Source organism: Heterodontus francisci, chromosome 7 (genome assembly GCF_036365525.1).
Source record: "Heterodontus francisci isolate sHetFra1 chromosome 7, sHetFra1.hap1, whole genome shotgun sequence".
In the NCBI taxonomy this organism is placed as follows: Eukaryota; Metazoa; Chordata; class Chondrichthyes; order Heterodontiformes; family Heterodontidae; genus Heterodontus; species Heterodontus francisci.
This window is the reverse complement of record NC_090377.1, coordinates 105652357-105667855: the sequence shown is the minus strand read 5'-3', so window position 1 is coordinate 105667855 and position 15499 is coordinate 105652357. Positions and strand designations below refer to the sequence as shown.

Sequence of the window (15499 nt, the reverse complement as noted above, 5' to 3'; positions counted from 1 at the left end):
AGTAATGTTAGATTGGATTTTATTTTACCTTCTACCTATCAAAAATAATGGCATTTTATTTGCAATACATGTATGATATTTATTGTTGAAAAAGAAGTTATGCTCTAAGGAAGTCATGTCAATTTGCTAATATGAATATGTTATCTAGCAATCTTCATACATTGCCTTAATTTTTAAACTTCCTTTTTCTGGTGTGAGTGTTTTTTTAAAAAACTGAACAGAAGGCATGACGTGTAAAAGTAACTATGCTGCTCTTAAATATAATTATAACAACAGACCTTTGCTCCCAGTTCCAACTGTTAGAACAAATGGTATCAGAAGATTCAGGAGCATCCCTTCTCTCCTTTCTTGATTAGTAAATGGGGAAATCACATGGCTTAAAGGGAAGTCTTCTTTCAAGGCCTATCATTAAAAAAAAACGTAACTTAAAATATGCTAAATAGCTCCTAAAGTATTTCAAATAGCTCTAAAACAGAATAGACACCACCGTTGATGGCTCTTTAGGTATAAAAAGGATCAGTGCCATGGTTGGAAATTTGTAGGGTTACATTTTATGATATAGGTCTCTGTCAGATCTAGATAAGCCAACTCATGGTTAGTTCAGTTTAACGTAAGGGTTTAATCAACAAAAACAATTCTGAGAATACACAGCAGGTTAAGCAGCATCTGAGAAAGATAGGTTGCAGTTTTTGTATAACCCTTCAACAGAATCAAAGGATGTAAGTTTAAAATAACTCACCCCAGTGGGAAACTGATCAGATTGGATCAAGTGCCCATTTTACTTTCTATTGACTTCAATGGAAAGTAAAATCAAGCAGGGTGTAAAATAGGCAATTTTTAGTGGAGACATTTATCAAGAGTTGTTGCCCACTGGACAGCATAGGTTAAAATAACGCCCCAAAATTTTAACTTCAGCCATGACACTGATACATTTGATATCCTCCAATATTTACCAACTGGCTGTGTATTTTCAACATTACTTTGTTTTATTCCAGGATTTGAGCATTCACAGTATTCATTTTTAACTCTATTATACGGACATTTGTGCTCTAGTCAACTCTCTATTTCTTGACAGCCATAACTTTCTATGCGAGGTCAGCAATAGCTCAATTCTTTGAACTCAAAATTAAATAAAACATTTATGATGAAAGTACTTACATTAAAAAATTTTTTTTGAGGACTCGTGTTTGAAGATTGTGGAGATGGATTCATTTGGGCCTGAAAAGATTCCATAGATGCTGGACTTGTTTTTTTAAAAAAAAGGTCACTGGAAGGACTTGGGGAACTTTGTTTAAAAACAAACCCTTACTGGATGTCACATGACTTAAGCTAAATGAACAGCAAGAGCCTTGGTGACAAGGGGAGTTGTTTACAGAGAAGTGACATGTCAAGATTTATGGTGGTCAAGAGTTGGTTTCATTTTAGATATTGTTTTGAGTCAGTAGGGGGGTTAGCCTGCTAAGATAGAAGACCAGTTCATTCTTTCTCCACCTTTCTGAGAAACCCTGAGAATCCAGTGTAAGCTGAAACCCCTGATGCCACACTTCTCCTGGAAAGCCTTCCAGACAAATCCTCGACGTCGCTTGAAGCGAGCTGCTCCAAAAGAATCCCAGTAACAGCTGTTCATGTGTATTTGGGACACCAGAATAAAGGGACAAATTATATCATTCCATATCTTCTCCTTTTCCTTCAAGAATTAACAGGTATTTTGTCAAAGTTTTCTTTTGTAAAGAGATCTCTGCAGAGAAAACGTTATTTTTTCATTAACTGTGTGTGTGTTGGGCTAGTTTTGGAAGGGAACTTGCACATTTCAATCTGTGTGTTAATGCTTTGCATCTTTACTGAATAAGTCTTGCTTTATTATAAATTAGTAATTTTGTTGTTTATTAAAAAAACCTGGTTGGTAGATTTTATTGTGAAATCATTGGGGGCGGGCATTGTGCCCTCTCCATGTTAATGAGCACCACGTGAAATATCGCAGCAGCTTTGTGGCACACATCTCGCGTGTTGCCGCGCAGTTTTAGAAGCTCACCACAGAGATTGGCGGTGAGCTGTAAAAATTCAGCCCCCTGTGTTGCCTACCTGGTGCTAGGATAAATGACATCATGGACAGGATGCAGAATATTCTGCATGGGGGAAGGGAGGGAGCTAGATGTTGTGGTACATGTTGGTACCAATGACATAGGGCAGGTATTGAGATCCTACGGTCACATTTTCAGGAACAAGGGAGGAAGTTAAAAAGGAGGACCTTGAACTTAGTAATGTCTGGATTACTTCAGTGCCATGTGCTAGCGAGAGTAGAAATAGGAAGACAGGGAGAATCAATGCGTGGCTTGAGGCATGGTGCAGGAGGGAGTGCTTCGGATTTTTGGAGCATTGGGACCAGCTCTGGGGCAGGAGCAACTATTTAAAAGGGACAGGTAGCATCTAAACAGTGAGAGAGAGAGAGATGGACGAGGAAATCAGTAAATTGATTCTGCCTGTTTTCTTCATCTCAAGGTGTATGGAAATTTTTCCCTGATGCTTCTGTTGAAAAAGGTTCAAACCAGTGAACTGAAATATCCAAGTGACTCTTACAATATTTTACATTTGTGTTTGTGACTTGTCATGCTAGGCCCCCACCTGCCAAGAACGAGGCACATTAACTTTATCATAAACATTGATTTTAAACTGTTGCTGGAGTGAGAAAATGACTTGTTAAACAGATCAGCCGTGGCTGGAAAAGACATTTGCATTTTAATAGATGGTTCTTGTGTCGATTAAGGATCATTCCCTGACACATTCAACCCACCATGGATGTTGATCACCAGACAGTGAGGGGGTGGGGAAGCATTCCAGGGCCTGCTAGGGTGATGCAATCCACAGGAGCCAGGACTGGTTGGACCAGATGGTCACATAACTAACTGGTTGTTCCAGGGGTCTTTTGAACTGGCTCCAGAGAGTTTGAACTCAGAAAGACTGTTTGCTCTTGGACTGATAAGATCTCTGCTGTCTGCTCCCATCTCTTTCTCACAAGCCTCTGAATCCATTGAAGACACATGAACACCAAGAGAGAAAAGTCTCCTATAGCAAACAAGGTTTAAGAATAATACTGGGGCCCAACGAAAAGCAAGGTATACCTACAATCAAGGACTCTACAGTGAGTTTGAAGAACCGTACAAAAACTCTTTAGATATTGCCTCAAACTTTTCCACTTTATTTTTCTTCTGCTCTTTTCTGTCTCTATTTGCACGTGTGTATCGTGTATGCATGCTAGCGCGGGCGCGTCGTATATCCGTAGGCGTCAACCGAATTAGAGTTTGTTTCATAAATTTCAACCTTCTTTTCTTTGAACCTATGAAAACCTGTTTGTGCTGGTTTCTTTGCCTTATAATTGGAAAGCAGTGAACAAGGATTTACCAAGAGGGAGCTAAAAACACAGCGTGTTTAAAATTAAACTCTGTTACAGTAAGACCAGGTGAAGGCTGAGAGGGACCCCTAGACACCTTTCTTACCTGGTCATAAGAGTCTTTATATAATGTTTTGTTTTGAACATCCAGTAATAGTGTTCTGCTTGTACAAAGTACCACTGGGGATAGAATGTACACGGGGTTCTCCCAATCTTCCAATCTAACCTTGGTGGAAACTTTGGAAAAATTATACAAATATGCATTTATGCTGTTTCTCCAGGCTTTCTATTGTAGTTAGTGGGAGATTGTGAGACCCTCACACCCCCAGGAAATTTTACTTTCATGATTTTAAGCAACAAATTAAAAATACCTGAATCTGTAATGCCACAAGCCTAACGACAGCTGTGCTGAAAGGTAGAGGAGGAGACAGATATGGACTCAAGTGTAGAAGAGGTAGACCATCAGCAACACTAGATGGTCCAACAACACCCATTACCTATAAATAACAAATGAAAAAACTTATATTGTGATAATTCAGAAAGGAACCATTTCGTTAAGTCTTTTGTATTTTTTTGTTTAATACTTTTCTGTAAATAACTGAAAATAGGAGTATGCTTTCTTTCTACCTTTATGTTATTATAATTGGAATGCATGCTGTACACTGTCCTATTTCATTTTCATAGTTAGAAGTATTAAACTATTCAACTCACTTGTTTAATAATTTCTTTTAAACAGAAATTGTGAATTGCTTTTGCTACTCTATTGTTATGCTTTAGATGTAAACGGGGCTGCTGTGATGCCTCAGCAACAGAATTAGCTGAGCCATACAGATCAGGTAGCTCCCAGAATTGATCCCCAATTGCTGAGCGTGCTACAATGTATCTCAATAAATTGGCATTAAGGATGGGAAAAATGCCTTGATGTCCTGCTCTTATTTGTTTCCAATGACTCCAGCTGTAAGTATGCATGAGTAGAGGTCTGTTCAGTCAATGCATTGAGCAAATGGGAGTTGAGAGCACAGAATTGGAGACAGAAAGAAAGAACTATCAAATGTACCCAAGAAGACATGGGTTACAGCCATGGTATCATCTTTGTTATAAATTTTCTCCCCCTTTTCTCTACCGAGGATGATGATTTTTGCTGGGATATGATTCTGTGGCAGTCAGTTAACTTCTTCTTTGAAGGCCAGTGAGATATTCAGCCATTGCCTCCAAACCTGGTTTCATCTGATATCCAGACACATATGGGTTTCCAGCAAAGGTTACTGAAAAACATTAAGGAGCAGGGAGTGTGGACGAATAGTCTGAGACCAATTGCCTTGCTTCAACTGCTACCTCATCCAAGATCAGATAAATCAGCACAGACTGGGAATTGAAGCTGGGACTTTCTGGTCTGTTTGACTCCGCGTTGGACTGGATGGTGTTTTTTCCTCAACTCATCATTGGAAGAGGTCTGTTAACATATTTAAAGATATTATTAAAGTTCGTCACGCATTGGTTAAATCTCACTGCTTACCAGCTACTCACCAAATTGACACAAACATTAATCAATGACCTGAGATGTGGTAGGAATGAAATGATTGGCTGCCTTTGAAGCGTTAAACAAATGCCTTCAATTAAACTACTGGCAGCCTCCCACTCCACCTGGCGCCTGCAGAAACAAAGTTCAAAATCAACCAGAATCTGACAAAATATTCCAATGTTTTATGCTAATTTATCACACTTACAACCATAAACACATAGCTAGGAATCGTGCATCCAACATGTCTGTCACTTTTCAAAGTAGCAGACTTGAGTGTCTCATATGCAAAATGTATATAAATGCATGCAGCCATTGGCTCAAATATTATATTCTTAAAAAAAAATCATAATTGAGTAATCAGTTAAAACGTATAAGAAACAGAAGGTAAATCAGTTATTTCCTGCTGGTTTTTCCTGCCTTTGATAACCCGGCCTCTCCCAACCTGGAAACCGATCTGGAGACGAACTTCACTGAGCAACAGCAGTTAGCCTTTAGCACAATGTGCTAATTTAAAATACTTCCCCACAGGAAGTATGCTTTGTGCCCTTCACGGGGCAGCAGACACCTCAGAAAAACCTATCAAGTTGTAAATCATTTGGGGCAGATTTTAACACAAACCCCTCCCCTGCACAACAGCAACAATGTGGGCTGGAGTTAAGATAGTGTGGGGGAAAGGGTTGGGAAGTTGAGGTAGAAGGCTGTCAGTCTGTGTTCCTGGCATGCTCCCTACCACCTACCACCTTTACTTAATTCAAGCACGGGAAGGCCACCCACCACCGGCCGGCAGGCAGAGGTTTATTTTACATTGAAAAGTCACAGCCCAATGATGTCATTGGTGCTGCAATGATATTTTCCAAAGCTCATATCCAGCATTAACTTTATACAGGGGATCATTCTCTTGCGTCCCCGATGTCCAATTTTTGCTTCCGTCCACTGATCCTGTGTCACTTCAGTTGGTTTTGGATAGCAGACTACCCTAGATGATTTAAAAAAGGCCTAGGAGTTAATATGACTGAGCTTCCCCCACCCCAGCTTGCAAATGACCCCATTGTACATTATGTTGTATAACACTCCTTGTTAACGAACAAAATAACCTCTGGCTTAACAAGAGCAATGACAAGGGAAATCTGATGGTATTAAGCACAATGGGTACATTTGCAAGGATTCAGTCTTGCTGAAGGGTTTCACTTGATGGGAGCATGGGTTGAGGAGGCTGATATTCTTTGTAAAATTTAGCCAATAGTTATTTGGTGAATTTCGTGTTTAGAAAAGTTAGGCAACAGCTGAATCTGAAGAGACAGCTGCAGCTTCAAGTAAAATTTCAACCTTGCGCATAAACATACAGAAGTGGATATGCCCACATTAACACTCTATGTGGAATTGATTAGGAATGCATTAGGGAAAACCCAGGTATCTTTCAGTTCTCGTCTTAGCTAACTGTATCAACCTTACGCTCTGGGCAAGACAACTAATTTCATACTAAATAAAACAGAAAGTGTTGGAAATACTCAGCAGGTCAGGCAGCATCTGCAGAGAGAGAAACAGAGTTAATTTTTGAGACCCCCTGAAGCAGGGGGCAGCATCATGTCCATACATGGACACCATTGTCTATGGTAACATTTTTTGAAGTCTGTGACTGGTAACTTCAGGGATGAGAAATTTGTCATTGGCTTCTTCTTTCCCACCAGACAGGCTTTAAAAAAAAAATTGCAGTTGTCAGTTTCACAGCAGACTGGTGCAGAGAGTGGGAACGGAATTTCCGAACTTTGGGCAGCTTTGGTGAGGGATAGGAACAGAGATAGAGGGGGAGATAGAGAGAGAAAGGGGAGCAGAGGGAGAGGGGAGGCAGAGGGAGAGGGGAGGCAGAGAGAGGGGAACAGAGAGGCCAGGGGGGGCTGAAAGACAGAGAGGGTCAGAGAGAGAGGGGGAGACAGAGAGAGAGGGGGCAGAGAGAGAGAGAGAAGGGGGGGACAGAGAGACAGAGAGGGAGACAGAGAGAGCAGGGACAACACAGAGAGGGGTGTATCACATGGGGGGGCTACGACATGAGGGGCAGTTGACACAGGGGCGGGGGAAATGACACAGAGAAGGGAGGGAGCAATACAGAGAGATTTGGCTTGGACATAAATTGATTAGTTTGGAGTACAATCTTACAGATAGTGACGAAACATTTTGTAACTGAATAATACATGCAATAACAACTGCTCAACTTTTTTCAGAAAAGTTTTTTGTTAATAATGATCTTGTCAGAGCTGAATTGGAATCAACAGTGATAGACTGAGAAATAGACATGTGAATTTAAGATAATTGCTTTTTGGAGGAACTGAAGGGTGCTCGTTATTTGTAATTGTGTTTATCTAATTTTGGCACTAGCTTTGCTGAGTAAATGACATTTCGTCCATGAGAGATGCTGTTGTTACTGTATTTTAGAATCCAGGACATAGTTTAACAGCCTGTCTAGATGAATAAATTAGTCTTAGATAGCTACCATTAATCTTTCTGTCATTTGCTTTTCTATTTTACAGACTCTTCTGAAGTACTGTCTGCTCCATCCAATAAAATTCTCCTGATTTGGAGATCACTGCCCTTTTGTTGGCCTCCCTGTCTTCAGACACATATTACAAGCAGGTGGAGAATTTGCACAAACATTGACCATCATGGGTTAAATTGTCTTGTGCCAACAGCAGTGTGAGAAATGGTCTGTATTCCTATTGCTGATTTTTCTATTTCCACATCTCAATAACCACAATAACAATCCTCTCCTGGAATTTCATGGGTTATTAGATGAATTTGCACTTCTGACACAGTGTGAATCCACAGAGATCATCCGATAAGATCCATCTACCACACTGTGACATGGTATAACGAGCTCTATTCTGTCAACAAAAGTAATTTGCATTGGCATTGCATATTATTTTGCTTGCTAGCTAGCTAATACAGTTGTGCAGTTCTCCATTGATGTTTGCATGCTTACTTTATAGGGAAAAATGTGTTTTAAATCGGACTGTGTTTTGATGGCATTAGATTGGCTGTACACTTTAAACACACATTAATTGCCCACATGTCCGTGATTGAGTCAATAACTTTGTCAAATGCCCCTGCTGTAACATGTTGGTGCCTATCCCTGCTCGAAGTCGGAGGTGGTGGGAGGGTGGTGGGGTGGGGTGGGCTGGGGGGCGTTGGTGGGGGTCAAAAATACCGGCGCTGAGCGGCATGTCAATTTCAAGCCATTGTTCTCAGCGTGGCAATAATCACCAGGGTGTGGGGGGGGGGGGAGGAAGTGGGATAGGTATCCCCCTTTCCTCCCAATTAAGACCAATTAAACCTCATTAAGAGCTTGTCAAGAGGTGATGTTTACATTTTTAAAGGACGCATGAGTTACCTGCACCTTCAGAAACTGGCCAGCTGAAGGGAGGCAGGTAAAGAGGAGAGCCAGTCATGGCTACCCCAGGGCATCACCCCAGCCCGAGAAGAGGGCAGCAGGGCAAAAGTGGGCTGGGTACTTGGTAAGGGAGTTGCAATAGCACTGCACAGGTGACAGGGAGAATAGGCACCCAGTGTCCAGGCTTTGAATGGAGTCACCACCCCTCAAGCATTATGGGGGCAGAAAAGCAATGGGCAAGGCTAACAAGAACAACTGGGTAGCCACCTGCAGAGAGGGAAGGCTCCAGATGGCAGTGGGGGATGACTGTCAGATTTTGGGCCAGTGGCAGTGAGAGGCAACACCATCCACAGGAAGGGCAGAATTCTGGCATCAGGACGGAATAGGGGAGGAAAAAGGAGCAGGAAGGCAATGGAGGCCAAACCCTGAACACAGGATTTACCGCTGAAGAGGGAGCTACCTGGAGATGACCGAGACCCAGTGCTGCAAGGAGACTGCGACTCTCCAGGCAGATTGTCTCAGACATCTGTACCCTCATCACTGAAGACCTTGCATCTAACAGCACTGGTCGCCATGCCCAGCCAGTGGCCGTGAAAGTCACTGTGACCTTGAACTTCTTAGCTTCTAACTCCTTCCAAGGATCAGCTGTGGACCTTAGTGACATCTCAAAATACAGCTGCACACTACTGCATCTCGCTGATCACTCACGCCCTTTTTGCCAGAACTGAACAGCGCATTCATTTAATGACAGACATGGCCTTTCAGGGACAGAGGTCACCGTTATTGGATCTCCTCAGCTGCAGGGCATCATCGATTACACCCATCTGACCAACAAGGCACCCACGTGGCCATCAAGGCCGCCGAGATCCATCAACAGGAAGGGTTTCCACTCCCTCAACATCCAACTGGTCTGTGACCACAACATGAGCTTCCACCACATGTGTGCTCGCTTTCCTGGCAGCTGCCAGGATTAGTGTAGGATTAGTATAAATGGGTGGTTAATGGTTGGCACAGACTCGGTGGGCCGAAGGGCCTGTTTCAGTGCTGTATCTCTAAATCTAAAATCTAAATCTAAATCTGCCATGACTCCTTCATCCTCCGCCAATCCTGGCTGCCTCAGATTTTCACTCCAACTCCACAAAGTGCGTGGATGAATCCTAGAGGACAAAGGATATCCCTTGAAGACATGGCTACTCAACGGGCGGCACAGTGGCGCAGTGGTTAGCACCGCAGCCTCACAGCTCCAGGGACCTGGGTTCGATTCCGGGTACTGCCTGTGTGGAGTTTGCAAGTTCTCCCTGTGTCTGCGTGGGTTTTCTCCGGGTGCTCCGGTTTCCTCCCACAAGCCAAAAGACTTGCAGGTTGATAGGTAAATTGGCCATTATAAATTGTCACTAGTATAGGTAGGTGGTAGGGAAATATAGGGACAGGTGGGGATGTTTGGTAGGAATATGGGATTAGTGTAGGATTAGTATAAATGGGTGGTTGATGTTCGGCACAAACTCGGTGGGCCGAAGGGCCTGTGTCAGTGCTGTATCTCTAATCAACCCTTTATGGAACCTCCAGACAGAGGCACAGAGGCGATACAACCAATGCCACCTGCTCAGTAAGACAACCATTAAGCAGGCCAATGAGCTTCTGAAGATGAGATTCTAATGTCTGTATCAGTCGGGTGACACCCTCCAATAACCTGCTGCAAGGGTCTCGTGTTATTGTGGTGGTCTGCTGTACTCGCCAAACCAGGGCTCTCCAGAAAGGTGTGGACCTTGAGGATGGTGAGGCCCTGGAAGGAGGCAGCTCACTGGGAGTGCAGCAGGAGCAGATGAGGGAAGAGGAAGAATTAGAGATAGAGGGAAATGACAATGAACAGAGAAGTGCCCCTGCTGCATGATGAGGTGGCCTCCTCCTGCCACCCTCAGGGAAGAGGACGGACCTCCTCTCCCTCATGACCTTCAACATTAGATCCAGGTCGGCATCGATGAAGCAAGGGGCAGCCCTGCCCTGGGTGCCAGGCCTCCGGATCCCCAAAATTCCCTCTGGTGCTGTGAAGATCTGCTGTGCAGATCTCTCCCTGAGGACAACCAGCAGCCTCAGTGATGACTGCCGTGGGGAGTCTAATGAAGTTCCACAATTCATCTGACCCACCTCCGTTCCCACCCCACTCTAATTAGACAGGAAACCCGCCTCCATACCAAATAAGCGCTGAACCACGCAAAAACCTTAACTTTAATCAGTTTCCCACCAGAAGCGGGTTCAGACCCAAAAACAAACCCGGCTCTTGTTTCCCACCTCCATGGCAAAAATTCAGCTTAACGGTTCAACCGATGATCCTTTTCATCAGGAATGTCATTGACCTGAAACACTGGGCTGAATTTTATGCTCTCCTCTGTGGCGAGTTTGCAGGCATGGAGGGCATTTAATCGGGTGGGATGGTGGCGGGTGGGGACCTTACCCCGATTAAGTCCATAGCGGGAAGGCACATGGACTGCCTTCGCGCTCCTTTGCCAATTGAGGTCCTTAAGGGGCAATTAATACCCTTTCCCACCCCCGCTGGTATGAACTCAATGGTGGGCAGGCCTGTCGTCATGCAGGGAGCACGACATGCAAACCTATGCGGGTTGTTTGCTGGCTCCCGGCGAGGTGGGGGGTAGGCGGGATCCCTTGTCCAAAGACACTCAGTGCCTGATTGAGGGACCCGGCACCTGGAAGGGGGGGCCTGCTGAGAGCTATCCCCTTGCCCTTGCTGCTGACCCCCCTACATAATCCACCTCCACAACCCCCACCCTGCGAAACCCCTCCTGCCATCTCTCACCAGTGGCCTCAGTCGGTTGGTGATCTGGGCTTCAGGTGGGTGTCTTTCTCGCAGCAGCCACTGCCTCCCGTTGGCACTGCTGAGAAAAACAGCTGCCGGCCTCTGATTGGCAGATAGCTCTCGGTAGGAAGGACTTCCGCCCCCAGAGTCCTAATACCATGAAAGGTTTTCCGGTGAGCACTCAACTGCCTGATTGGCATGTAATTCCAACAGGCCTTCCCGGAGGAGGCACCGCAGGTCTCTCGCCAGCTCTCCAGTCTGCGGCCAAGACCCTCGTCGCCTCCATAAAATTCCCCCTCTGTTTCTCTCTCCACAGATGATGCCTGACCTGTTGAGTATTATCAGCATTTTCTGTTTTTATTTCAGATTTCTAGCATCTGCAGTATTTTGCTTTTGTAATTTCATGCCAAACTCATTTTACATGAAACCCATACAGCTGGCAGAAGGAGAAGGCTTTCATCACATCAGTTTGGAATAAATTTAACATCAGATCCTAGGATTGAAAGGAGAATATGCTAACCCAGTGCACTACCTAGTTCATGTTATACATTATTTCAGTGCATTTTGAAGTATGCAATTCAAAAAAAGGTTAATTAATAAACTGGATTTGCAGCATAATGCATTTTTGCCATCTGGAGGTGGAGTGTCCAGTTCGAGCACATTTGGCAATCTATGCACAAATTGTGCTCGAAATTGCACTAATTTTCAGAGTCAAATTATGGTTCATGTTTCAGCTCAAATTCATTTGCATAATCGCAAACGTACATAAAATCTTTCATGAAGCAGTACTTTAAAACATTTTTACCTCTTACATTAGGAAATATTCCTTGATGTATTTAAGAGTGGTAAACTGGTGCAGTTTTATTAATACAGCTGAAATTTGGTTTATCACACAAAATAAGCATTTTAATAAGTGTCTAGTCTATCACTTGTGAGTAACCTGATTTTAAATAACTGAAAATAACATTTTTTTTGAAAGATAGAACCACTTCCTAGTTTCAATGGTGTACACTAATCAGTTTCTTAGTAAATTAAATATTTAATATTGTAAAACATTTATAAAGGTGCTTACTAGAGACTCATCGGCATGCTCATCAATTTGATCAAGGTGGGGGGTGCCCAGTTTTATGGGTGGGGCTGGCTTCCAGCAAGATGATTTTTTAAACCAAGGTAAAAGACTGCAGAAACCAGATTTACACTAGGTATAACTTGCGCTTGAAATTCCTCAATCTTTTCCACTGATTTTAACAAAATTGGACAAATTGTGCAACTTTACCCTCTACTGTTTATAATTAATCTGTTGTACAGCATAAGCTAGTTACAGTAACAACTTGGTTCTTATTAGAGGGCATTTTGTCATGGTTTAGGGTTAAGCTGACAGTACATAGGAACACAGGGGCAGGAGTAGGCAATTCAGCCATTCAATTAGATCATGGCTGATCATCTACCTCAAGGTCACTTTCCCACACTATCCCCATATCCCGTGATGCCATTAGTGTCCAGAAATCTACTGATTTCTGTCTGAACATGCTCAATGATTGAGCTTCCACAGTCCTCTGGGGTAGCGAATTCCACAGATTCACCAACCCCTGAGTGAAGAAATTCCTCCTCATCTCAGTCTTAAATGGCCTACCCCTTATTCTGAGACTATGTCCTCTGGTTCTAGACTCACCAGTCAGAGGAAATATCCTATCTACATCCACCCTATAAGAATTTTATAAGTTTCACTGACATCACCTCTCATTCTTTGAAACTCTAGAGAATACAGGCCCAGTTTCTGCAAACTCTCCTCATAAGACAATCCTGCCATCTCAGGAATTAGTCTGGTGAACCTCCATTGCACTCCCTCTATGGCAAGTATATCGTTCCTTAGATAAGGAGACCAAAATTGTACACAATACTCAAGGTGTGGTCTCACCAAAGCTCTATACAATTGCAGCAAGACATTTTTACTCTTGTTCTCAAATCCCTTTGCAATGAAGGCCAACATACCATTTGCCTTCCTAATTGCTTGCTGCACCTGCATGCTAGCTTTCAGTGACTCATGAACAAGGACACCCAGGTCCCTTTGGACATCAACGCTTCCCAACCTCTCACCCATTTAAGAAATACTCTGCCTTCCTGTTTTTTCTACCAAAGTATTATTCACATTATATTCCATCTGCCATGTTCTTGCCCATTCACTTAGCCTATCCAAGAAATATTACATTTGGTTCCCACATCCAAATAATTTATATAGATTGTGAACAGCTGTGGCCCAAGCACTGATCCTTGCAGTACCCCACTAGTAACAGCCTGCCATGCTGAGAATGACCTGTTTATTCCTACTCTCTGTTATCTGTCTGTTAACCAATTCTCAATCCATACCTCCAATCCCACGTGCTCTAATTTTGTTTACCTAACCTCCTGTGTGGGACCTTATCAACATCTGTCTTTGGAAAATTGTTAGAATCCATTATTAAGGAAGTAATAACAGGACATTTAGAATCAGCATGGTTTTATGAAGGGTAAATCATGTTTAACTAATTTGCTAGAGTCCTTTGAAGTTGTAACAAGCAAAGTGGATCATAGGGATCCTGTAGACATAGTATAGCTGGACTTCCAGAAGGCATTTGATAAGGTGCCGCACAAAAGGTTAATATACAAGGTAACATCACATGGGGTTAGGGGCAATTTATTAGCTTGGATAGAGGATTGGCTAACCAACAAAAACAGAGAGTCAGGATCAATGGGTCTTTTTCTGGTTGGCAAGATGTAACCAGTGGGGTGCCACAGGGTTCGGTCCTTGGGCCCCAACTATTTACAATCTATATTAATGACTTGGATGCAAGGATAGAAGGTACTATAGCCAAATTTGCAGATGACACTAAAATAGGTGGGATAGTAAGTTGCAATAAGGAAATAAGAAATTTACAAATGGATATGGATAGGTTAGGTGAATGGGCCAAAATTTGGCAGATGGAGTTTAATGTGGATAAGTGTGAGGTTATCCACTTTGGTCGGAAGAATAGAAAGGCAAATTATTATCTAAATGGAGAGAAACTACAGAATGCTTTGGTGCAGAGGGATATGGGTGTCCTCGTACATGAATCGCAGAAAGCTGGCATGAGGTACAGCAGGTAATAAGGAAGGCAAATGGAATTTTGGCATTTATTGCTAAAGGAATAGAATATAAAAGTAGGGAAGTGTTGCTGCAACTGTACAAGGCATTAGTGAGACCACATCTGGAGTATTGCGTACAGTTTTGGTCCCCTTACTTGAGGAGGGATGTAGTTGCATTGGTGGCATTAGAGGAGGTTCATTAGATTGATTCCAGTGATGAGGGGTTTGTCTTATGAAGAGAGATTGAGCACTTTAGGCCTTTACTCTCTGGAGTTTAGAAGAATGAGAGGAGATCTAATTGAGGTATATAAGATGATTAAGGGGATTGACAAAGTAGACATAGAGAGGATGTTTCCTCTTGTGGGGCAATCTAGAACAAAAGGTCATAGTTTTAGGATAAGGGGTAGTCGATTTAAAACAGAGGTGAGGAGAAATTACTTCTCTCAAAAGGTCGTGAGTCTGTGGAATTCACTACCTCAGAGTGCGGTGGATGCTGGGACATTGAGTAAATTTAAGGAGGAGATAGATAGATTTTTAATTAGTAAAGGGTTGAAGGGATATGGAGAACGGGCAGGGAAGTGGAGTTGAGGCCGAGATGAGATCAGCCATGATCGTTTTGAATGGCGGAGCAGGCTCGAGGGGCTGAATTGCCTATTCCTGTTCCTAGTTCTTATGACCTTATGACCTCATAAAAGCTTCTGAAAATCCAAATACATCACATCCACTGGTTTCTTTTCTCTATGCTGCAAGTAACATCCTCAAAAAACTCCAAGAGGTTTGTCAAACATGATTCCTCTTTCATAACTCCATGTTGACTCTGCCCAATCATATCATTATTTTCTAAGTGTCTAGTTATCACACCATTTATAATAGATTCTAACATTTTCCGTACTACTGATGTCAAACTATCAGGTCTATAGTTCCCCGGTTTCCACCTCCCTCCTTTTGTAAATAGTAGGGTTACATTAACAATTTGGACCATAACCAAGAAGATTACAATAGAACATTTGTAATACCACATTTTACTGTAACAAGCTTCACCTGTACTGGAGTTTGTCCTATTAGAGCCAAAATCATTGTTCATTCACCCTTATATAAAAGAGGAATAAGAAAGGGCCCATATTCATCTCCTCCTTACCTTGAAACCCAGCCTGTATTACTATTGTTATGCTGAATTAGTAATTTCTTTAATCCTTCATCTCAGCAATAACCACAATAAAACCATTTAAAAAAAATAATTAGATTATTAAAGGATCTCTGCACTAGTTGGGAGTTTACAGATGAGACAATTAA

The 15499-nt window shown here is 42.7% G+C and overlaps 1 protein-coding gene across 1 annotated transcript in view; it reads right to left on the bottom strand.

Annotated features, from left to right (window-relative positions):
- The window catches only part of LOC137372405 (protein unc-80 homolog), a 500647-nt gene that overhangs the window by 68656 nt on the left and 416492 nt on the right, over window positions 1–15499 (bottom strand). The window contains exons 53-55 of the mRNA XM_068036292.1: window positions 4916–5039; window positions 3760–3885; window positions 279–402 (exon numbers count right to left, since the gene is read on the bottom strand). Of these exons, the coding sequence (XP_067892393.1) occupies window positions 279–402; window positions 3760–3885; window positions 4916–5039 (374 nt within the window). The remainder of the gene's footprint in view (window positions 1–278; window positions 403–3759; window positions 3886–4915; window positions 5040–15499) is intronic.